Source organism: Sylvia atricapilla, chromosome 1 (assembly GCF_009819655.1).
Source record: "Sylvia atricapilla isolate bSylAtr1 chromosome 1, bSylAtr1.pri, whole genome shotgun sequence".
In the NCBI taxonomy this organism is placed as follows: Eukaryota; Metazoa; Chordata; class Aves; order Passeriformes; family Sylviidae; genus Sylvia; species Sylvia atricapilla.
The window spans coordinates 30,673,675-30,698,801 of record NC_089140.1 but is presented as its reverse complement, the minus strand read 5'-3'; the positions used below and the strand labels follow the sequence as shown (position 1 = coordinate 30,698,801).

The 25,127-nt window shown below is 38.0% G+C and overlaps 1 protein-coding gene across 1 annotated transcript; it reads left to right on the top strand.

Moving 5' to 3' along the window:
* The first annotated feature begins 24,560 nt into the window (after positions 1-24,560).
* On the top strand, positions 24,561-25,127 carry FERD3L (Fer3 like bHLH transcription factor). The gene has a single exon (XM_066325039.1). It carries the CDS (start codon positions 24,561-24,563, stop codon positions 25,125-25,127), a length of 567 nt encoding a protein of 188 aa, XP_066181136.1.

The window sequence follows — 25,127 nt, the reverse complement described above, 5'->3', positions numbered from 1 at the left end:
GACACAGGAAGTGTACATCAAATCAAGGTTTATCCTTATCAGTCAGACCATTGCTGCTATGCCTGCAACCACCAAACAGGAGATCTTCACTCTTTATATGGTACCTGGTCACTTGAGACCAAGGAGCATCACAAAGTAACAGCCAGTGAGCTGGTTTGGTGCATCCCAAATTCAGTTCCTCTCCTGAATTTTTTGATTAGAAGTTTTCTGAGATTTACCACATGGCAGTGTGGGCAATATATCCATAATTTTTTGTACTCAGCATCTTGGGGAAGAAGAGGGTTATAATCTGAAACATTTTGATTTAGAACAAGGAAACTTGCTTTAACGTGAGTGCAATCAACAATTGCCTGACAAATTTCAAGCATTAGACTTTAAAAAGTTTCACATTTTATAGGGAAGTTAAAAAGCCCTTTTGGCCTTACTGATGTTTGTAGGAGCATCTCAATACCATGAAACAGCTGTGCCCTGGCAGCCAAAAGGGACTCAATAATCCTTATGTGTCCTTTCCAGCTCAGGATATTTTATGACTCTGTGCAGTGAATAAAAATTCATTATCAAGTACCTAGGTATTTTTGTTAGCTACCAAGTTACTTTGTTATACAGTGACCACTTGGCTATCTCAGTCTATTGAGTTAAAGGATAAGCTTGCAGTTTTTTAATAATCATGACCTACAATCCAAAGGTTTTAGCCTCATGCCTCAAAAATAGCAAGATAAAAAGCTTTTGAACACAGTTTAAAATAACACAGAAAGTAGTAAACCTTGTTTAACACAGCAAAACATCCTTCCTCAAGTAGAAAATGGTTAAAAATTTTCTTGATACAAAGGAATTTGAAGTGTAACCAATCACTTTATATCAGTGATGATTATGGTCCTGTTAAAGTGAAATAGATAGGATCTGGTACCGAGAAAAACACTATACTTATGTACAGCAGAATGTCCAAGAAAAAGCTTTTACAGAGAAGGCAGTAAAAATCCAGCTGATGCAATGAGCAGGGAACATTGGGTAGCAGAAAGTTGATTAAGTACATGTAAAGTGGAAGACCTTTCCTTGGGCATTCAATCACACACAGAGTCCTGGGGAAAGCCCAGAGCAAGAGACCTTCATGTGAATTGCCAGGAAAGGGGGAAATGTGCCCCTTCCTGGAAGGCATGTTGTCAAAGAGTGCCAGAACTACTAGAGAAAGTAATAAAAAAGAGAAAAATAAAGAAGGAGGGGAAAGAAGAATTGCAAAAAAATGCATTGTAGAGCATTTTACTGTGTAGTGATAACTGAAGAATGATACAAATGTGATAGGCCTTAACCATTTATAAAGGGAGAACCATTTATAAAGGGAGAACAAACCATTTATAAAGGGAGAACAAAATAGGGTCACTCAGGAAAAGTTCGCATGTGTGACAAATGACATAAGGTATACTATATCTACACTGGTATTTAATTCTATCTACTTGAACACAATATGAACTTAAGCTAGCTCTTCTGAAAGATATTATGGAGGCAAGACCTAAAATAAATACACCAGAGAAGAAAAGCATTAGCATAGCAAAAGACACTACTGAGTCAGTTTTTGGACCAAAACTTCATATTACAAAAGGCCAGTGTTGAAATACTGAAAAACAGGTAGTTTGTAGAGGTCAATTCTGGAAAAGACAGGCTTAATGGGGGATGCACGTGTTTATTTTTCCCCTCTCAGAGCAAGTGGGATCTCCCTGCATACTTTTTGCTGTCTGTGATGTGCAAGTACATAATATCTTGCAGGCAGACAAAGCCATCAGACAGCACACAGCTGTCACAGAGATCCTGAAAGAACAGCTACTGTGCACAGAGCAGTGTCTGATTTCCATACTGTGCACTCCAGCTCTGTGCATTCCAGTCAAAAGGAGATGATCTACTACATATGTCAGTGGACATCTATTTATTTTGTGTCCTCTCCAGTGCTAATCACCAAGGGGAACATTCACTACTCAGACTTTCTGCCAATGTATCCAGCGCACAAATTCTTTACTACTGTCTTCACTAAGAAGGCATAATCTGGATTTCCTCATAAAATCAGCATAAACATGGAGATTGTCTCTTGAGTCTCAAAATGTGCACTAGTTTTCTTAAAGGCCCTATGCTTGACAATACATGAGAAAGTGAGAATTTCATTCAGGTCATTTGTAGTTCTAGAAAAAAATCTTGAATGTCATACACCAATTAGTTGGGAAGAGTCCAATCTACAGAGGCAAATGAAAAAAACAAAACCCAAAATACATGGTGATGTTATAAATATTTTAAGAGGCTGATATGGAAAGCAACAACAAGCTTGTTGTCTCCAGAAAAAAAAATCTGAACTGAGCATAAACAGCATAAAAATTTGTGAATTTTACTAGCAATTTGCAAAAAATAGGTCTTAAACTACTTCTGCTCTTTCTTTAGAGAAAATATTTTCAAACTTTGTTAGCATGAAGGTGCACTTACTCAGGCAAATATTTGGTGGATGTAGGTGCCCCTTTCCATTTAGGAAACTGACATTTTTATCAATCCCTTAGAATGACCTCTCAATCATATCAGAAAGAAGAAAAGAGTAGTAAGATGTGAAATAGGCAAAGATGAAACCTCATCTTTAATACTTTCCCGTTCTTTTCCTTAGACTCATAACCAGTAAATTCAAATAAGAGTCTTCTAAAGAATAATAATGATTATAGGTGAATGGACTTAATTATTTGCATTATGCGTTATAGTGAAGCACTGGCTGAATATCTGGGAGATTGTTCCTATAGCTCTAACTTTTACAAAAATATTTTTACATGGAAAAAATGCTGCTATTAATCCATCCAGTTTGTCAAAAATGTAGTACACTCTATGTAAAGATGTAACATTATAAATCAGTATATTATTACCCCAAATCTCTGCTCTAGTGTGTAGTCTACCTGGAATTATATTCATAGTTGGTACTTCTTTTCTTCTTCTAGTAACGAATGGAGTAAAGAATAAAAAAAAAAAAAAAAGGCAGTGTCTGTCCTTCAGTGTTGCAAAAAACCCAAATCTTCCAGGTAAGAACAGATAAATGGTATCATATGGGCTTGGAGGCAGAACAAACAGAAATGGCAAAATGAAAAGCTTGATTATCAGTTCTTGAGTTGCTCTTCCAATGTGGTAATATTTTTATTAATTAAATTAGTGTTTTCATTTCAGTAGAAAGAATAAAATGTTGAGTAAGTGCTGACAAGAAAGAGGAAGAAAGGAAGGAAGGAAGGAAGGAAGGAAGGAAGGAAGGAAGGAAGGAAGGAAGGAAGGAAGGAAGGAAGGAAGGAAGGAAGGAAGGAAGGAGTTTGTGAAGCAGAATAATTAAGGACAGATAATAAAACAGATGTCTCCATTTTCAGACTAAAGCAAAATTTAAGGTACCAGAAATTAGTATGGGATGATAGAATTCCTGTCTTCAGTTAACATGCTTTCTAGAAGAACTTTGCACCTCCAACATTCCCGTGGACTTCTGGTCAAACTACACCATTCATAAATGAGACCTCCATGTTAATTTTTAATCAAATATAATTAGAATAGTTGGAATTGACAATGGCACTTTGAAGATTCAGGATCAAATTAACTTGAGATAAAGTGCATGCCATTTCCTGATGGCACTGGAAGTGTGCCTGGTCCTCATTATGGTGAATATTATTCAACATGTTTAAATCTTTATAAATAACTCTCTGGTGAATCTCTTGTTTAGCCATCACTCAGGAGACACTGGCCCTTGAATGTGTGAAAATGCAATCACTACTTCATCAATAATGCCAATGAATGAGTTAAAAGTTCCACTCTCTGTTTTTGCTGAAGGAAAGCCTCAAAGAATTCAGGACAAATTATAGCTAAAGATTCCCAGGGCTCAGTCTCTCCTAGTGCTTAGCAACAAAAACATGGTGCCCCACATAGTTGCAGGGCCATCATGCCAATATACATAAAGAGTTAGGAGTGGGAGGGTTAAAGGAAAGATGTCAGTCATATTTTGGAGAAAAAATGATAGTAGTGGCTCACCAGAAACTGTGATGGCTGACAGTCTCCATCATTATCTTATTTCTTTGTATCATAGTCTGTAATTAGAGGCAGCTGATGTGCTGAGAAATATCTTTTCCACTAGTTACAGAAAATAAGGAAGAATTTGTTCAAAGCCTAGTGAGGTTTCCAGATCTTTTAAATCCCATGCAAATTTTTTCCAAATATTTTGTTTTAAGAAAGATGGATAAGATTCTAATTGAATCCTACTTCTATGTTAAAAATGCATTTCTATTTCTATGCTTATTATTATTTATCAGTCTCAAAAAAGCATATAGATGCCTCTTGACAAGAAACATTGTGCTCATTTTGTGAAATCCTGAAACAGCTGAGGTACAACAATAAATTTATTTTATGTAGTATACTGTTGAAAATTACTTACTTGACTTAGAATTATAGACATCTATTTTATGCTCCAGCTAGCTACAAGGTTACATCTTAGTTGTGATTGTTCTTCATCCATTTTTAGGCATCACTTTTGCTAGCACACCATTCTTATTTATATGGGTATAATGTCATAACTGAAGCAACAGAAGAAGCTAGCCCAAGACACCTCGAAATCCCCTCTACTATAAGAGGTGAGATTTATAGTTCCAGGGTGAGCTCACATAAACACAATTACCATATGAACTGTCTGAGATGTAGATAGCATTGCCTAGGGCAATTATCAAGGGCCTCCTTACCTTTTCTTTATCATGTCCTCTACTGTATCATGTCTCACGAATAATGAGACCACAGCAATCCCTGCAGAGCCATTGAGACAAGAAAATAATAGAAGCAGAAAGGATTGGTTAATCCTTTCTGTAAGTTAAAAGTTTTGCAATTTGGCACAGACTTTACAGGCAATGATATAATGAATTTTGTACTTACATGATACATGATCTAAAAGGAAGTCCAAAAGTTAAGAGCATACATCTTTTGTGAGTCAGGTTTAAATTCCCAGGACTTCCAAGGAATGAAGAGTGAACAGCCTGACTACTGAAATATGAAACTTAACATTATTATCATGCATATCCATCACTTTTGTTTGTTAACCTATCTGGAATGAGAGCATTTGGAGGGAGAGCCATGGTGAGCATCTGGCATGTACTAGAGTAGCTGAGACATCTTCAAAAGGACCATATTTTAAGGAGTTCATTCCAACAGGGGTGAACTAGAACAGACTCCCTTAAAATATAATTCAATCTTTAAGTGACTAATTTAACAAAACCTGTGGAGTCTGTTTATGCCCTTAAGAAGCACTGATTTTATTATACCAAGGTTTAAACATAGTTCTGAGCCATGAGGACTCAGTACATCAGATCAACCATTCAACAGCTGCTAATTGACACATGTGAATTTTTATCAGCTGAAGAGCTTTTCCAGTACATTTAGGTTTGGGCCCATAAGTTGCTCTTCATCTTTCAAGTGTCAGATAGTGCTCACAGAAGTCACTAGGAATAGAGAGCCCATATGCCAACATGAGGATCTCACTGCCTCTCAGTCACTCACCAGCCCACTGATGCTGTTCATTTAGGCAACAATGGCCTTTGAACATCTGCACAGGTCATTTATTTAATGGGGTCAATTGATCAACAGGGTAGAAATCACTTCACGTTATAAAGGATCATCTTACATATGAGTTAAACCCCAATTAAACAAACTGCACCCAGCTCACATGGTCTTCACAATAAGCCACTACAGTCTTCATTTTTAAATAGAACTAAACAACTGCATAGGAAAAGGAACATGTGTGGGGAAACTTTGACATAGAATGAACAGCCTTACCCCTTCTGCCCTCAGGGTTTCAGGCCTGCCATTCTAGTAGACAGATGTCATGTTGCAAACCTCTGTTCACCCTATGGTTCTCCTCTTGGGGTCAGCTCATATGTAGGAGCATAAGAGATCACGTCTTGCCACAGGACCTACTCCTAGAAATTTTTCACTCTCATCTTCCACAAAGATATCACGAAAGGTCCAAACAACCATACCAGCAATTCATATGTCAAAACTCTTCTCACAGACTTCTGAAATAAATCTCCTGAGAGAATCATTCAGGGTCTACATAACCAATGTAATCAAAGAAGTACTGTATATTGCCTGTTTGAGATGACAAATTTTATGTGTAGTCTTTTATGAATAACTGCTATTCCTCTTTAGCTTGATGACTGGGCACCCATAAAAATCCATAAGGGAGATTTAAGTTAACTCAAAATTTTTTAACATTTTCTGTCTGATCAAACAAATTAAAATACTTAATTTAGGCTTGGAAAAGAAAAGCCAGAACAAAATCATATGGCTAAGTTCTGCCCAACTCCAAACTCTCATTGCACTCAAGTCTCTTTAAATAAAAATGAAGGATTGGATTCTTTAGCACTAAGTCATTGCTGCTGTTAATCAGTGAAACAGCAATACAATGGTACCATAGTTCCAGAAGACTCAATACCTGTGTGTTTCATAGGGATGGATACAGCAGATATCTGTTGCTTCTGAATTCCTCAAGTTGTTTTAAAAGAACTGGAACTGCTAATATTTAAAATGATAAACATATGAACATAACACTACCCATTTTTAAGGCAAGAAATGTCAAACTGAAGTTTTTAAATCTACATTCTCTGAACACAACATTTTATTAGTTATATTAGTATTATTAGGCAAAGCCAGCTGCTTGTCAATGACTGCTGATCTGACTGAGAAGGAATGGCACTAAATCTGATTAGGACACTAAATTAGAATCTGAAATAAAAAGAAGTCTTACAGAATACACCAGTAAGTGTTTATAAATGGTCAGTTGGACAAGACCATACAGAAATCAGTGTCCATTTGACCGTGAGAAGGAATTGTAAGGAAAAGCATCAACAGGGCAAGGACAAGGGGGTTAATAGACAGATGAACAGAACTAGGGCTAAGAGAAAGGACAGAGATGTCAAGTATGTCTGAGCGAGGTAGACTGCTGCTACTTAGGACAAACTGGGAGTGTAGGGGAGTGGGTGTCACTTGTAGGGGACCTAAAGAAAGGAGGAATAGCTGCAGGGTAAGAGTAGAATGTGTGTATGTGTGCAGAGAGAGAAAGAACTACAGGTGCTATGCCTTCTCTGGGAATGCTCCTTGGTGATGGAAAGAGTTGGCTGTTAATCCTAAAATAATACTTCTCTTATTCATTGGAGTGGGGCAAATATAAGATGGGTTTTAATGTAGCATTTCTATTTTATCCATGCCTGAAGGCAGAATCTGAGCCTAACTGCATGGAGGCACTGAACAAAACACTTTAAAAATGGCCTTTGTCTTAGGAAATATAAAGTCTGTTAAAGCTTGTTGTTCTCAGACAATATTCTGAGCAATGACAAATAGCCATGTGATCAAAATGTTTTTTAAAGGCTCTATGTCCTTTCTGAATACAATCAAACCTTTTACAAAATTTCAGTCTATCACAATTATAACCACTTTTTTCAAAGAATCCTCACAAAACCATGACTCTTTCAGCAGATATACACCTCATCTAAGTACATGCAAAGAGAGAAGCACAGTGGAACAGAAGAAATCACTCAGTAAAACTAGTTGTATTAACACTGGAACAAGAATTTATTCAAATCCTAGGAAATTATAACCTTATCACCAAAATTTTCTTAGTTAAATTAGGTATCAAAGTCTCTAGTTTCTTTATAAATTATGTGGTAGCAATTAAAGGAAAATCCCAGCCCCTATCTAAGTTAGAATTCATCTTCAAAAGCCTGGTGAAATCAAGCTTTTGTTCCTAGGTTTATTCCTTGGCTGCTTGTGACCAGCTCTGAAAGTTTCTAGAGCTGGTTATCTTTCCTGGTTTTAATCCAATCCTGATGGAGGCTGAGAGGAGTCTTTGTCCCATTCCTCCCCCACATCCTATCCCAAGGGACTCCACTAACCCAGACTCTAGCTAAGCTGCTCCAATGCAGGCCATTGACAGAAATTCTTTTATACCTGAATTTACATTACCTACTCTGTGCAGTGCATCATGATGAGCACCTTGTAAATATGTTAAGGAGCCAAAGCCAGACAAATTCTCAACCTAAATATATTAACTACATTTGTCTAAGATGGGTTTTAACTGTACAGAAGAGGAGGCAGTTTTCTCTCTTGTATACCAGTTTGCTTTCTCTCTGTTTTGAGTGTTTTAAGGCTTCATCAGCAGTCTATGTGACCATAAAATATTGACTAGAAAGTAGAACAGATACACAGGATCTCTTTTATTCTGGCAGTGGAGCTGTATCAGCATGGTACCTGTTACCCCTTGTCTTCTTCTCACATTCTCACACGAGACCAGCAGAGATTTCTTACAAAGTATCATCTAAAACAAATTTCCACAGATATCACCAAAGGGAATATAATTAAGCTTCACTGATTATACACAGCAATGCCTTTTAGAATTTTGCACTGAAATATCTTAAAGATAAAATCTTGATAAAAACTCAAGTGTTTCTTCCTGTTTATAGATTTTTTTTTCCTGGAGTTTTATCTTGAACAATAATTCAGCATTCAGGGTCTGATTTGATGTTCTACATGTAATCTCATTATCTTCCCATCACAGAAAATAAAAATGAAAATATGAAAGGTCTGTGGGGCTTCTATTTAGAAACCATGCTTTTTTTTTTTGCTTGAGTTCCTGAATTGTCTTGAACCTAACCCAGCTTCTTATGAGCACTAGAAGAGAAATCCAGCAAACCTTGTAGTACAGTAATATGAGGACACATTCCCAGAAACTCAGTTCATCTAGTCAGTGATGAACTGAAAGGGTGGCTGCATGCCTTTCAAGCATAAGCATTTAGAAGTTAAATTATTCAGTCTATAGCAACAGGTTCTGTAGAGCATTTGTACTTCATGTAGCTATTTCCTCTGGCAAGATCCTCCTTGATATTTGGTAAACCAGGCACACATTCCAATCTACCTTGCTTACCTGAAGGCAATTGATAACATCCTGTATTTCTTAGGTGGATAATGAATGTGACTATATATGCTTGTATTCTTGGTTGTGCACAATAAAAACTTTCGTGTGTCCCTAATGATTGATCTTGACTAGATGAATTTACAGTGTTGTGCTTTCTAAACTCTTTGGCCAGGACTTGCATCTGTGCCAGTCACCTGCAATGCCTGGTATCCATATGACCAGCTTCTCTAGTGTCACCCTGTTGTAAACTGTGGAAATAATGGAAATCATTTCAAATTACTTCCTTAGCCAATACTACAAGCCTGGCCTACTGTTTTCAAAAGCTATAGCAACTGATATTATTCCTCCTGTAAAGGAGTAATTTTATTCTTGTTTTGTCTTACCTTTCCCCAGAACATTCTTATTAAATTCATATAAGCGTCTCTCTGTAACCGGTTGATTAAAAGAGAACTGCATTTCATCCTGAGCTCATGTGCAAATATTTCCTCAGTTAACACATCTCTCCATTCCCAGTAGGATTAGATCATTGTACGTCTAATATTTCATAAGAATTTGCTGCTGGTTTGATAAATTGAAAAGATGGCATCTTCTTTACCATGAAGTCCTTTGCCCCATCTAAAAAAGACCATACTGTAATAAATAATAAATATACAGTACAGCTTCCTAAGACAGATTCCAAGAATTTTATGTGCTGTAATTTAATCCTTAGAAAACCAGAGGATATTAAATGAACTATACTGTCTTAGCCAGAAATCTCTGATTTGGGCTGCTCTTTGATGTTTATATCTGAAAGTCTTTGATGTCTTAAAATTGTTTCAGAAATTAGAAAAAAATCTTGACTTTGTAAATCATTTTTTGATTACCTAAATGACAATATGATGATGAATGGCACAGAATTTACAGAAATGAATCATTTCTCTGAATATTAAGTTAATCAAAAAGCCAAGACTGTCTAGTATGAGCTCCTAGTGCTTTAAAGATCCTTTGGCATTCCAGATGCACAATGAAACAAAAATAGTGTAGCCTTATTATGAGCACCTTTCCACATCTGCAATCCTGTTATACAATAAACTCTTGTTCTTTTGTAGCAAGATTGCACTGGTTCCTTTTTTCTTTCTTTTTTATTATTAATTTGAAACATGTGGTGAGAGGGTAATCCAGTAAGCCATAGGCATTTCATATCAAGGCTTTCATGCAATCACATGTAACATCAACCATCTGGGTTGAAGGATAGATAGAACTTGCTTTTTATATCAATGGACTGTGAATGATAGCAAGGAGCAGAAAGAGTAGAGTTCTAATCAATATTATATATTTACTTCCACAAACACAGGCTCATTGGGGGAATAAACTGGTTTTGCTATTAAATAAAATAGCAAGCACTGGGCAGTGTTTGTTGCATTTGCAGCATTTTAAATGTATAACTTTGTAAGTGGATGCAAATGGGTACATATGAGAAATAAAAGAGAACAAGTTGCATGCATATACATGCATAAAAGCAGAGGTTTCTGCCAGCAATGTATTTTTCTGATCAGCAAATAAATGCCATTTTAAAATTCACCAAACCTAGTGATTAGGTAGACAATTAAAAGAGAATAATTTAGAAACCAGGCGTCTGCTTTCATTTTGAGCAAAGAGAAAGCATTTTCTCTGAAAACACATTCATTTATTGTTTATTTTCAAAGTGAACTTTAAAATTAAATTACAGTGTTTTGAAGAAAAAAAATTAAATAGACATCTGAAAGAAATAGAATCTATTTCTAATTTTACCTTTTTGATGTCAGAAGATATCCTAGAGGAAAGCCTTAGGGATATAAATTCTTTTCAGACTTACAGTAAAGGCATGCAATTTTTTAAGATGCATTATCCTGTATCAAAGTTTTTTGAAAACCTGATAAAAATTTAAGAGTTCGTGCATCTAAAAGATTAAAACCAACAACCAATGCAAACGGTTAAAATTATTTACAGTCCTGTGAAATCCAAACTGCACACATGTGGAATACTCTGCATGTTGTAAAAACTGCAGCTCAGCCTGGGATTCTGTACAATAGAAGTTGAGAGAAAAATACATGACACGCAATATCTTTGCCTGTACAGTACAAATTAGTGAGTTTCTACTCTGTGTTTTGGTAACATATTGTCTAATCATTAAGACAATTCTTTGCTCATATTTTCTTTTAATGTAGAATTCCAGGTGTTTATTCTCTGTTGTCTACAAACAACAGATTAGGAACAAATTCCAAGGTAAGAAACTGAACACTGAAATTACACTCTGTTTACATGAATCATTTCGTAAATAAGATATTAAAAGACTAATCTTCCAGATCAGTGTTTTACAGAGTTAATAGTTTAACTGACTGTTGTTGCTGCTTGCATGTGTGTAGCAAGCATTCTACACAGCCCCCAGGCATCCAATACTTCATTTTGAAGAAGAACCAAAGCCATAAACCAGCAAATCACTTTATGACTTAATAAGTTCTCATCACACTTGAAGTCAATGGCACTGCTTCTGTATGGATATCTATGAAGACAAATAAGTGGTTGCCTTTTTGGTTCTAAAAAGCTCAGATCTATTGTATCAAAATATTCTGCAATATTTCATGTCTATTTCCTCAGATGCCATGAACATAAATAAATTCAAGAGCTTTTATTTTAACCTAAATTAGCTCTTCTGTGGAAAGTTTTTCAGAAACTGAGGACAAGAGGAGATGCCTTATACTTCCAGGGGAAGAAGTGTGCTCTTTCAAAGGAAAAAGACAATGGGTTTCAGAACCCCAGATTCCAAGCATATTGGAATCAGAACTCCAGATTCCAGAATGATAGAAATGTTGTTTTGTAGGGGATATTTGGGAATGTGTCTCAAAAAAAAGCTTACTAGTTAAGGTAAGATATATCTTACTGCTATCCTGCCTAGAAAGCTCACAACTGAAGATTCCCCATCCTCTTGGGCAGCCTGTTTCAGTGTTGTACTACGTATCTGCCAAAATTAGGGTGGTTTTGTCATCTTTGTATCTTCCCTTCAGGTAATTGTAGGCTACTAGATTGCCCTGCCTAATAAAGTCCAATGGTTTACCTTCCTTGAAATTTGCAGTACTGATTTACATTCCACATGTAGTCCATCACAACCTTGTTGTTTCCCAACCTGTATGAGTACATGAGGTTACTCTGACCCAGATTCAGGATCTTCATGATGTTTATATTGGCCTAGTTCTCAAGAATCGTTTGAATTAAAGTTTTCCAACTTTTCATGTCAATAATTCCTCTGTATTAGTAATGTCTGCAGATTTACCTGAGGACCTATTCTGCGACCATCTAAGCTGTTGACAGAAATGTTGAACAATATGAGTCCCAGTACCAAACCATAGGGTACTTTGCTTATTACCAACTGGAACTCATAACATTGATTCTACTACGCTTTTACTGTGGTGGTAGAACCAACTTGCAATGAGTTTAACAAACTGTTCTTTCAGTCCATACTTCCTCAGATTCAGAGAGACTCCTTTGGGAGACAGTGCCAAAAGCCATCCTAACAACTAGGCATACATTGTTTTTCTCCAGCCTGCTCAACATGCCATCTCATGACAGCAGGCAATCAATCTGGTCAAGTCTGAACTGGTTATTCCTGATTGCTTCATGGTCTGAAGATGGATTCCAAAGGGACATGCTTCACAAGGATTGATAGGCCATAAAATTCTCCAAGTCCTCCTTTCATTTTTCCTGAAGATCAATGTAGTGTTAGCCGGTTTTGGTTGCAAGGGGTTTCCCTGATAACCACAGGGTTTTTTCAGAGACTATAACATTGCAATCTGCAGCCAGCTCTTCCAGTGGCCTTGGATGAATGTCATCCATCTCCACTGTCTTTAAATTTCTTCAGTAATATTTACCCTGTTTCTACTGCATTATTTGGTTTACATCTCTTCAGCAAATTACATTGGTCAATGCAGAGGTGTGAAATCAGCAATGCCTGTGAAAACCAAGACAAAACCCACAAAGTCTGTTTCAACTTCTGTATCATTTCTCAGTAGCTTTTCCATCTCAAAAAACTCACATTTTTCATTAACTTTACTCTGCAACTAACTTCAGAGTCTTGTTCCATCACCTTTTATGTCCCTGTCTACTTTTAGCTCAGACTAGATATTGGTCTGCACATTGTCTCTAAATACCAAAGAAATTAATTACTATAATTGTGCTTTTTAGTTTGTTTTCTTTCCCCTTCTTACATGTTATCATTGCATTTCAATTAATCAGAAAGATTCCCATTTAGCCAGAAGAAAAACTAGTGAGAGGTCTTAGACCAGTCAAATGGCTGTGTTAGGTTGCATTGGTTCCTGATGTTCCAATCATCACTTTCTGGATTGCGAAGCTGAAATGAGAAAGAATAGGCTGATGGACAAATTTGGCCTCTATGTCTTCTTGGTGATTTTCTGCAACCAGTCCGCTCAGGAAACATGAAAAATAAAATGGGGAACAGTGGCATATAAAATATGAAAAGCCCAAAAGCCCAGGTTCCAGATGGGACCCACTCAATTCTTGAATCTTGTTTTCTCAGTCAGTGTTTGAGAATTTCTCTCAGCTGGGGAAAAAAAAATTAAAAATATGTGTTTTTAAACTTTCCGTTTATTGCCCCTTTTAAGCTCTTATTTTTTCAATAATTTTATGTCATCATCAAGACCAGCTAAGTAGCAATATGCTCTATCATTGACTAAAAACAGCACCTGTGATTGTAGCTGCAGAATGGTACTGTAAATTTCTTCTTTTTCACCCCTCTGGGAATTACTTTGTAATACATACGACCAGTGGGAAATTTGCAGAATCCATTGTCACTAGGCACCAGGTTAAGTATGTCTGTTAGTCACTTTATGCTGCTACTTAGGTCTGCAGTTGGTTTAATCCAATGATGAATTTTAGTTTAATTTTTTATAAGATAATGATTTTGAGTATTAAAAGGCTATTAGCTCTCCTAACTTCTCTAAGTCATTGTTTCTATGTTTGTTTTTGAATAAATAATCTAATAGAATTAACTCTTTCAAAAATACACAGTGCAGTTAAAACATGTGGTTTAAAATATTCTGAATAAATTAACTGTATTACTAAAGAGCAAATGAAAAAAAAAAAATATGTGATTGCTTCAGAATGCATTAAGAAACTCCCTTTCAACACAGACTTAGAGGAATGAGTCAAGAAATCCTGGAAAAAATCTCTCACAGCAATAAAGACTAAACCAAAACCACCATGGCTGATCTTCAACATCCTAGGACACTCCTTCTGACGGACTACTGTGTACTAAGGTATACCAAGATTTTAATTCACAATGCTGATTTTCTACCTGTGCTAAATTAAATGAGATTATATGTCCTTTTTTACTTCTGAAAAATAAGAAATAAAATAGATTTGCTCAATTATTTGATCTTTCTGGAACTCAAGATTAAAATGGATTGTTCCATTCCTAACTTATTTTCTCTGGATCTGGTCTCACAAATGAGATAATCCCAGAGAGATTTAGCTTTGAAAGCAAAAGTGAATTATTTGATTTTCCCTGACTTTCTGAGCCAGGATTACCTACCAATTAAAGAATTAAGCTAGTAGACCAGAGACAGTGGGTTTATTTTTAGCTGCGCAACTAATGTATTTTGGTAACCCAATGCAAATAATCAACCCTGCTTCTCTCCAGTTTATCCTTACACACTTTGCTGGTGTGGTATTTACATGCCTATACTTGCAATTTAGACACCTTCTACCAATGTTAGAATAGAAGCAAATATTAAAAGACAGAATAGAGGAATAACATTACTTTCTACAACTCCCTTACTCTAGTGTTAGCAAAACATGCCATAGCCAGGACCCTGTATTTATGTGGGTAGAAGTAAATATCTGCAGGTCCTTCTTTATGTGTTAACATAATTGCACTTGTGGCCTGGGGATGTTTTAAATGCAAGGATGGAATTGTCCATGACTCACAATGTCCTCTGTTTAAATTAATTGATGCTGTTGTTCCCCATTGTTAGCCTGGGGGAAATCCCTAACGGGGGTGAGATTTCATTATTCAGCAATTCTTTGAAGTTGGGCAAATCTGAGGCAAAGACAACCTGGGACAAGACATGAAGAAACTGCTTTTAATCACTGAATTTATAGAATAGCTGAACTATGAGCTCTCATTTCTTACTCACTAGCTTTTAACATACACTTGGACATATTTTTTTTATTTACTATTTGCTTTCAAAATTTACTGCTTATATATAATTTTGTTTGCTATTGTCCCCTCAGATCACAGTGTCCATGAGCAGTGCTACTACAGTTGCTCTTAGGTTCAGCCTTCCTACGTTATATTTTCTCTTTGCTAGACAGAATTCGGAATTTGAAAAATTAAAAATATTTTCAGTGATAAGATAAGGGCTTCATCTGTGTGTGGTAGCCTTGGCAGACCTAGCTCTATCCTCCTACTAACCTTTCCTACTAGTGCAGTAGGAAAGGAACCACCTTCCTGCCACACGACTGCCATCAAGGTATTGTAGACTCACAACTCCTCCTTCCACTTCCCCAGCTAGGCTATGACTCTGTTTTACTCTTCCTCCTTTTAAAATACCCTCTTTTTTGGTCATGAAATGCATGAAAATTCATATTCTGTGTCCAGTAATGTCTGAGCTTTCCCTCTTACTAGTCACAGAGGAATTAGGAAGATTCAGTCCTTGCCCGAAATATCTTCTGATCTACTATGTGATGCAAAGCAATCTGTTTGTCATAAATCAGAAGGCATAACAGAGAAAAGTCTTCCCTTTCTCTTCATGTTGAGGAGAGAATTGGAGAAGCGCTTCACCCCCACAAAAGTCATGGCTGGTCTTCCTTGATCCTCAGAGCCAGAGTAGCACTTTCCCAGGTATTAACATACACAACTGCTCCTTACTTAGTTCCAAAAACCTTTTATTCATTCATGACGATTATTGCTTTATAACTACAGATAAGCACCAAACTCTGTACTATACCAATATTTCACTTTTGTCAGAACTTAAAATAGAAAATATGAGGAATGATAAAAAGTAATGCAATGACCCACATATAGGGAGGAGGAGAACATAGCTTTACCGTAGCTGTTCAAAAAAAATTCCAGTACCTTGACTCACTTTTTATTTCTAATAACCTCAAAAGATTAATGTTATTTTACTATTACCCAAAACAAATAAAATTGCATTGTAGACATTAGCATCTATGTACTATGTATCTATAGCACAACTTCATGCAAATTTCTTTTTTCAATTAATAGCCTGACCAGGTTCCTGAAAATAGAACTTTTTCTTTTTCCCTAATGAGAATAATCAAAGGCAGCTCAAAGAATAGTTAAGAACCCTACATGTGAATTCTCCAGAATGTAGTGAATCATGTAATTGGAAAAGACAACCTTACACAAGGTTTGAAGTAGTCAAATGCTTACCTCGCCCAAGATTTTTCTATCAAAGGGGTAGATTCTTTCATCTTGGTAGTGAGCAACATCATTCACCACCTTTGAAACTTTTTCCAAAGAAAATGCAGTTTCATGAATATTCAAAACATTTAATCTCTCACTTATGAAAAATATTAAAAGGAAAAATTAGACCAATTAGTGTTTTTTATGACACAGATTATTAAAGATGTAGTAGACTGGCAAAGTTTTTACTGCGAGTTGAGCATGAAAGGTATTATAAAAACATTTAAGTTAGTTTCTTTCCCTACACACAAGAATCAAACAAATAGGTTTAAAAGCATGTGATTTAAGAAAGTGGCTTTGGACTTCTTTACCTTCTAGTATTAAACCTATAAAAAATATATAAGTAGTGCTCATTAAGTAACTTTAATATTGCTGTTAATATTTTTATTACTAATAACAACATGAATTGTACAACTCAATTACAGTGACATTGATTTTATTCTGTAATCCAGTCAAAATTATCATCTGTAAACAGAGCAACTGGAAAATGAGCTGATTTCCTCACCCTTGGAAATACTTAAAATTGCATATTTTTCGTAGGACTACACTTTCAAATACCTTATTTAAGACCTACCCTTCTAGAGCAGACTACAAGTTATATGGCTTCAAATATTCTAGATTCTTTATACCTTTCTATTAATGCTGCCAATTTTCTTAATGCTCATGTTTGAGAATGGTAAATTAGTGCAGCTCTGAGTGTTGTGCCAGACCAAGACCTGGGGCTGGATAACCCCAACAGCAAGTGAAAATGGGCTCTATGATTAGATAGAGAGACAAAGAGCAAATAGAGCAAAGAAAAGGGGAAGTTTGGGGATAAGATCAACGAACTTCAAGAGGTGAGAAAACTGAAACCCAGGCAAGTAAGACTGTGCCATGTTCCACATGGAAATTAAGGTAAACAGCCTAAACAGCCTCTTTTTCTCAGTCTTCAATAATAAGACCAGTTGTTCTCCAAGTATCCAGGCCTCAGCTGGAGGACAGGGATGGGGAGCAGAATGAAGACCCCATAATCCAAGGGGAAATCCAGGGGGAAACTGCTACACACAGTGTGTCTAAGTGGTGTAGAAGTGGGGCTGGCTGGGATCCACCCAAGGGTACCAAGAGAGCTGGTGGAAGGGCTCACTGTGCCACTCTTCACCATTCTTCCTGGCTAATCAGGGAGGCCCCAGGTGACTGGAGGTCATCAAATGTGCATACCAGCTACAAGAAGGGTCAGAAGGAGGGTATAGGGAAGTACAGGCCTGACCTTCTTCTGGGAAAGGCCACAGAGCAGATCATCTTGAGTGCCATCACATGGCGTGTACAGGACAACAAGGGAGATCAGGCCCATCCAGCAGGAGTTTATGGATGATGGTGCCAGCAAGTATCGGTGAAATCTTCTGGCAAAGTGTATTACCATCCCCCAGATCCTGGTGGCAGAGGGAGAAGAAGATTTGGCTGCATAGTTTTTAAGGCAGTAAGCAGCACAATGGATCTAAAGATTTCAGCCCTGTCTCACGAGAATAATATGATGGTACACAGGATGGAAATTTTCATTTTACGGTTGGCTTAAAAAAATCTGGCAAATAGTAGTAACACTGGCATGTATTTTTTAAATTAAGTTTGCAGAATCAAATCTTTTAGGTTAGTAAGCAATCAAAGCTTACTCCATGTTGTTAATAAAAACATGTTCCAGATATATAATAAATGACTTGATGAACATATATTACATATAATTATTATAAAAATCATATACTGTCCGGGGACCAAGTGCTCACAGCTGAATACTTTAATGGGATCTCCTAAGGTTATAAGTCTCTATAGCTCAAAAGGTACAAGAAGCTAAATTCTCGATAAAGCAAATTGGAACTTGCAATTCCAATTTACCTTATTGTTCTATTTGCTATAATTCTTTTATTTCTGTTTGACATTCATTCTGTTCCTGCTTTCTATTTGTAAAGAGAAACAATACTTAATCAATCCACATTTACCAAGCATATTGACATGGCAGCTGCTAAAGCATGAGAAATATTTTTAAAAGTGAGATTTTAAATCTTATATGTAATCATGACTTATTTACCACAGAAAAAAAGAATAAGGGTGAATGATTAAGCAAAAAATAAGCAAACACTATTCATAATATTAGCTGCTTCCAAAGTGTTGAATGGCAATGAAAGGAAATTCAGTTGGAAAAAATACTATGTGATACTGTTATTGTAGACTATTGTCATAAATACACACAAAGACCCAAGTTGCTAAGAGCTAGTAAGAGAGATTATGAAGAAAAGAAATTACATGCCCTTAGGAGAATACCATAGCCAGAAGCCAGCAACGCAATGGATGGTTGCAAATCTTGGCAAAGGAGACCTGTTTTCTGGAGACGACCTTCACTTCAATGCCCTTGCTAGTAACAGGAGATACACCTGTGAACTATAAAAAAATCTGTAAAATTCTAGAAAAATAGGGAAAAAAAAGGAAAAGGATGAGTCTTGATCCCCCATCAAGCATATATTTATTTCGTTGATATATAGGCAAAATCTTCACATAAAAATGGCATTCAGATTGACATTTCCCTGAATTTTACAAATTGTAAGAAGTGGAAGAGGAAAAAAATTAATTAATGCCTCTAGTACCTAATTATAAAAAAATAAAATTAAATAATTTTAATAAAGATTTTTTAAAAACCTAGACTTCTAGGTAAAGAATACATATTTTATTGCATTCCATTTCAACAAAAAATATTTATATAAGAAAATCAAGATAAAGGGGCTATGTTTGAATAACATTACACTTTTTCATGAATGCTGATAAAAAGCCAGGAAATTCAAACTTAAGTATGACATTCCAACCTTAATGCATGTCCTGTTCTCAATCCTTCCCACCCCTAAGGTTATGATTAAGGAAAAAAATGTATCATTCATAAAACTTTACAGGCATGATGAATCCCATCCCACCCTAACCATAGCTGTTCATTTCATTTGTCTATGATTACCCAAGATTATAGTTTCAAATTTTTTCTTCATCATGTGGTTCCGTATATAGAAATATCAACAACTGCTTCTTTAAACTCTTCAAATGGTGTGTAATACCACTGTAAATAAAAATGAACTGCACTTTACTGGCAGAACATATCTAGTTTTATTAGGTTTTTCCTGAAATACTGATTTTTCCTAATGATTTCCTGTGTCAGGGAATAATGATGTTACTGGATGTCACATTTTTGTCTGAGAGAGCCAAGTTGTGAAACCTGATCTTTGTAAGTAGGTGTTTGTATTCAAATTGGAGTCCTGTTAATGGCAGGCTGTGACACAAGAATGCATTAATACAGTCAGATGCAAGTAGGATCAGTGCCTGAAAATATTGATAGGATCAGACTGTAAAGCTTTGGCTCACTGGATATAGTCTTGTTTTCAGAACAGAACTAGTCCCTCTGCTGAACTAGTAAGCTGGACTTCACCTGCCTTGTGAGGAGAGATTTTGCACATATATCACTAGCCTAAGGAATAAAGTTAACTCTTCAACTGCCTATACAGGTCAGCTATTTAGAAAAAATACTTTGCAGAGAATTCTTAGACTCAAACTCTAGTCACTCCACCAAATACACCTAGTTGTGTTTGCCTACCTACTCTGGATATACATGTTACTGGGTTTTTTTTAGTCTTTATTCATACATTGCTACTTCTAGAGCTAGGTTTATCCTACAGGATTGAAGCTGGTGTCTCTAAGCTTCTCACAGTCCATCAGCAGAGATAGACTTGAAGTGGACTACGATGCTCACTACAGGTGTTCCTATTTCTGCAGGAATCAGAATGTCTCCATGATAACTTGATGCTTGGATGAGATCCTTATTTTCCTTAACTGATGGAGTCGACCAGTTCTTTCCACAAATGAGACCTGGGAAAGCCAGGCTGAGGTAACTTTTTCTTCACCTCTGTGCACTTCACCTGTATCTGGTGTACCAAAGGTTTTCCCAGCAGTTTCAGCCAGCAAAGCACTGATTCCTCTGGTCTGTATTAGCTTTGACCTTGACTTCACCAGCGTCCTCCTTCTGGTTTTGTTGCAAGTACTCAAAAAAGTACTGACAATTTAATTCATTTTATACATTTTGTTAGGCCTCCCTCAGCTTCACTCAGACCTAAAATCTTCCAACACAAACTCTATCACAGTCCAGTGTTCCTTGCTTATTTAACCTCATAAATATTGGAGATATTGGAGGACTCCTTGACTCTTCCAGTGATATCACATTCAATCACATTTGCTATGCTTTCATTTGAATACTATGCTATTCTTCTAGCATCAAAATAATATATTATATTCAACTAGCTTTGATAAAATTCAACTATTCAGAATATAATATTCAACTAGCTTTGCTTAAATATTCCATCTTTGCATTAATTCATCAGTGGTGTCCATAGTGCCTTCCTCTTTACCACTGATTGAGCAAGGGTTAATACGAGATATTGTCCAAACCCTCTCTGTTCCCTTGTGAGCTGGCCCCATCTCCACACATATATATTCTGTACTGATCCTGCCTGGCCTGTCAGAAATCCAAACTGTGAGTCCAACAGGACAGGAACTGCCCTGTGTTTTGAGGTAGTAATGTCCTGATCCATGGACATTACTGTAATTCTAAGTTTAATGGGAAGATCAGACAGCTGCAATGTCAATAATTTGAAAGATATTGCATTAGTGTCCAACAGACCCCATCCATTTCTGTTACTCAGGCCAGCATTTGAAAATGACAGCAACTGTCAAGGTATTAATGGATCAGTTAAAGGAGAGAAGATTTTTTTTTTCATTCTACAGGAATAGCGTAAACATGTTTTTTCTGTTGCATATCTAATTTTTTTGTGCTTTCCGAAGTAGACAGTACCTTTCAGAGTACTTGTTTAATGAGTCATATCTGATGGAGAATACCTACATATGTCTGTATCTCAGGGTCACTGCCAACTTCCAGTGAGTTTTCCAGTAAAGTACAGGTCACTTTTAAAATCTATAGCATCTCAATTAATAATTCCAACTTATCAGAGTGGCTGTATTTTTTCTGTGTGATACTGTGGACAATTATTAGCACAGGCACAGAGTACACAAGGTGATAAAAGGGATGGGCAGAAAAGGATATATATACTTTTGTGATAGGGCTAATAGATCAGAAAAGTTGTTGTGGTTTGAGTTTTAAACACAAACTCTACATGAGCATCAAGAATAATTTTATATTTCTGAAGAATATTTTTGGAAATAGCTGCACATTGGTTTGAAACGGTAACCATCGGTTCTAAGCAACTCTAAGCACCTTGTGAGCAAATCCTTAATTGATAAACAAGTGAAATAAAAAGATAGGATAAGAGAAGGGTGAAGAAAGGTAGGAGTCATAAAGCAAACTACATCCATATTTAAAACAAATCTAGAACACACTTTGAATCACCTAATCTGGTCTGAGACAATTTTGGAGTTACAAAGCAGCCTCTTATGAGCATTTATTCTGTTTCTCTGGCATTCTTGCTTTGTCTAGACACTGAAAATCTGTTTCTTGCACCATTGGTTATTCTTTAAACTTTGCCTCAGCTTTCCCCAAAGTGATAAATATAACCAAATTTAAAAAGTGCTACATATCAGTGGTACTACAATTCATTAGTTTAGTTTAGTTCATGAGTTTGTTCTATATAGTCTGAAAACATTTAATATGAGAGAAAAATCAATATTTAGCAAAGAATAAGGAGGAATAGAAAAAGATACAAAGCAGAAAAAAGCTTATCTTTATGTGAGGATTAACCTTGGTAACAAGTCTTCATTTTCCACTAGGACCTCCCAATCCTGTCATAGTCCTGTCATAGTCCTGTCTCTATTGTTTATTCTAAGAAGCATTCATATTTAATGGTTTATGTTATATTGCTTTGTGATACATTATTAGCTAGAAAAACTTGTCCCTTTACATTTTTGCAATATAAACCTCTTCCAGCTCTGTTTGTCTTTGTAGCTTGTATCCTGCAAAAATCTGCAACTAAAGAGCTTCTTTCTGAAGATACCTTGGTGAAGGGCAGGTCTGTCCTCTACTAAATGCCATTTTCCCACAAGACAGTAAATCCCTGTGAAGTTTGACATAGAGGTGATGAGTTAATATTTTTCCATTACTTTATTTCACTATCTGAAGTAGTCGTATTTTCACGATAATTTCGAGTTCTGTAATGACACATATTTCCTGGCGCTTGTCCTTAATTTATACCTCCATGTCTTAAAATGAAACACTAGTCACCTCAGCTAAAAGGAGCCCAAATAAGTGATAATAGGTGCTTTGTAAGTCAGCTGATCTTTCTTCCAGCAAGTGTTTTTATATAACACTTAACATTTACAGCTTTTCAACTTACTTTTTGATGCTCTCTAGACAACACCTCCCTCTACAGATGTTTTTTCAGTTCCTCCTTGCCTCGTTGCTTCATTCACCTGCTGTTTTATTGAACCGTATTAGTTACAAATAAGTAAGTCTCTGAGCGGCTCTCTCCTTGCTCTCTAAGAAACCTCTTATCCCTGGCAAGGATGAAGGCAGTGCCCATGGTCTTGGCTATTTACCCAGCCTTAGGCAGGCTGCGGGAGCAGCCGCGGTGCCGCCTATCGCGGTGGTGACGGTGGGACAGGATGGGGAGAGTTTGGTCCTCGTTCCGGAGGAGGGCTGGTGCCCACGTCCCCTCCGGTACCTGCGGTGCTGGCTCGGGGTGCGGAGCTGTCCAGCGTACCTGAGCTCCCGCGCACCTTCCGCAGCCCGCCCCGCCGCCGGGAGTCACTTTCCCACCGCGTCTTTCCCAGGAAAGGGGATGCGCGGTTCGCTCGCTGAGCTGTCAATGACTGCAAATCTCGGTACGCGGCGGGAAATGTTTGCGGTCCTGTAGGCAAACAGGAAGTATTTTCGAGAAGAGAGATCCTTCGGCCGCCTCCATCCGCCTCCTTTGATCTCATGGGGTTTGAAATCCCCTTAGAAATTAGAGACTAATTAGCCCCAAAGCGAGAGTGACAACAATGCATGACAAAGGAGAAGATTACCTTTTAAGAAGGCAGCTCGGGAGTGATGGACAGTCACTCCCGAGAGAATTGTGTGTACAAATCGTGTGCCAAAGAAAATCGATCGGATTTGACCTCGGCGTATCTGACACTGCCAGGGATTGCCAGGGCTGGGCTGTTTATTTAGGGAGCGTCTATGGTGCGGGGAGGGTGAAGACACAGCCCCTCTTCCAGTCTCCCAAGACAAAGGCAAAACAATCCCCAGCGTCTGTCCTCATGGAAACCTTGATCAAAGAAAGCTATTCAGCGGTGTCGGGTGTGTGGGTGGGTGTGTTCATGTGCATTTCACGGTGTTTCGCAGCATATATCCAGCATTATCAGTGCATGCCCTCAAATCGATTCCTCTGCGCTCTGCCGGTGACCGGGACGGCTCTACCAAAGGTGGAACCGCTGCCCTGAGTAGGACCAGCTTATCCTCCTCTCACGGGCAGGAGGAAGGAGTTTCAAAAAAAAGTGCTATGAGCTTGCCTGAACAGAAAAGAGCTTTTACTGGAAAAATATTTGAACTCTGATTGAAGGGGATTTAGAGGGAACGGAGAGACGATTCCAACAGTTACTACTGGGAATGCAATATCGGGTCCCCTACAATGCTTACTTAGGCTAATCGAGGTCCTGTCATTCACTTCCCATTGCGCTGGGATACAGGGTAAACATTCCCCGGTGACCCTCTGCATGCAGGTCCCCTCTTCAGGACATCATTAAAAGCATACATGCATTTGCCTGACATCAATTGTCAGGCTGGCTCCCAGGGTTCAGAGATCCCGACAGAAAGCAGGAAAACAAGCCCAGTGGAGACCCGACTCTGTTGCTGGGGGCTTTAAGGAGGCTGAAAATCGTTTGGTTGCGGGTGTGTAAGAAGAGACAAAAGTGCTCAGCAGGTAAGAGCGGAGGGTTTTGCCAAGAAGGAACTGTCCTTGATCGCTGTGACAGGATTGACTCGCTGGGGACTTCTCTCTCGGGAGCGTCCACACGTCCCCGAGGGGATTGCCTGTCTCCTCTCATCAGCATCACGGCGAGAAATTTTACAGCCGCTCTTTCTAGTCCTGCTAATCCTGTTATCCGGGGGGTTATAAATATTAACGTCACTGGGGCTGGGGATGGGGGACCAAAATGAGCCCTCTCTGAAGTAAGATGTCAGCCGGCCTTTTCCCAGCCCACCAGCGCCCGGCGCTGCTGGATGAGCTGCACGGCAGAGCTCCGCAAGTGCCCTGCCCGGAGGGGCTGCTGGGCACCTCGGTGCTGGATTTCGTGGCCGACCTCTCGCTGGGCAACCCCCAGGGAGCCCCCGGGGCCGCGGCAGGCCTGGGGCTCTGCGAGGTCACCGCCGGGCCTCCCTTCGGGGACAGAGTCCTGTCGCTTCGGGAAGGGATGGCCCGGGGTTTGCCCCTGGCTGCTTTCGGAAATGGAGATCCCGAAGACGAAGAAGAAGAGGAAGAGGGAAGGATGCGCAGCGCTTCCCTCCTGGACAGACCTAGGAGAAAAAGGGTCATCACCTACGCCCAGCGCCAGGCTGCCAACATACGGGAGAGAAAGAGGATGTTCAACCTCAACGAGGCGTTTGATCAGCTCAGGAAGAAGGTGCCCACCTTCGCCTACGAGAAGAGGCTCTCTCGGATAGAGACCTTGCGCCTGGCCATAGTGTACATCTCCTTCATGACTGAGCTCCTGGATGGATGCGGCAGACAGGAGGCGAGCTAG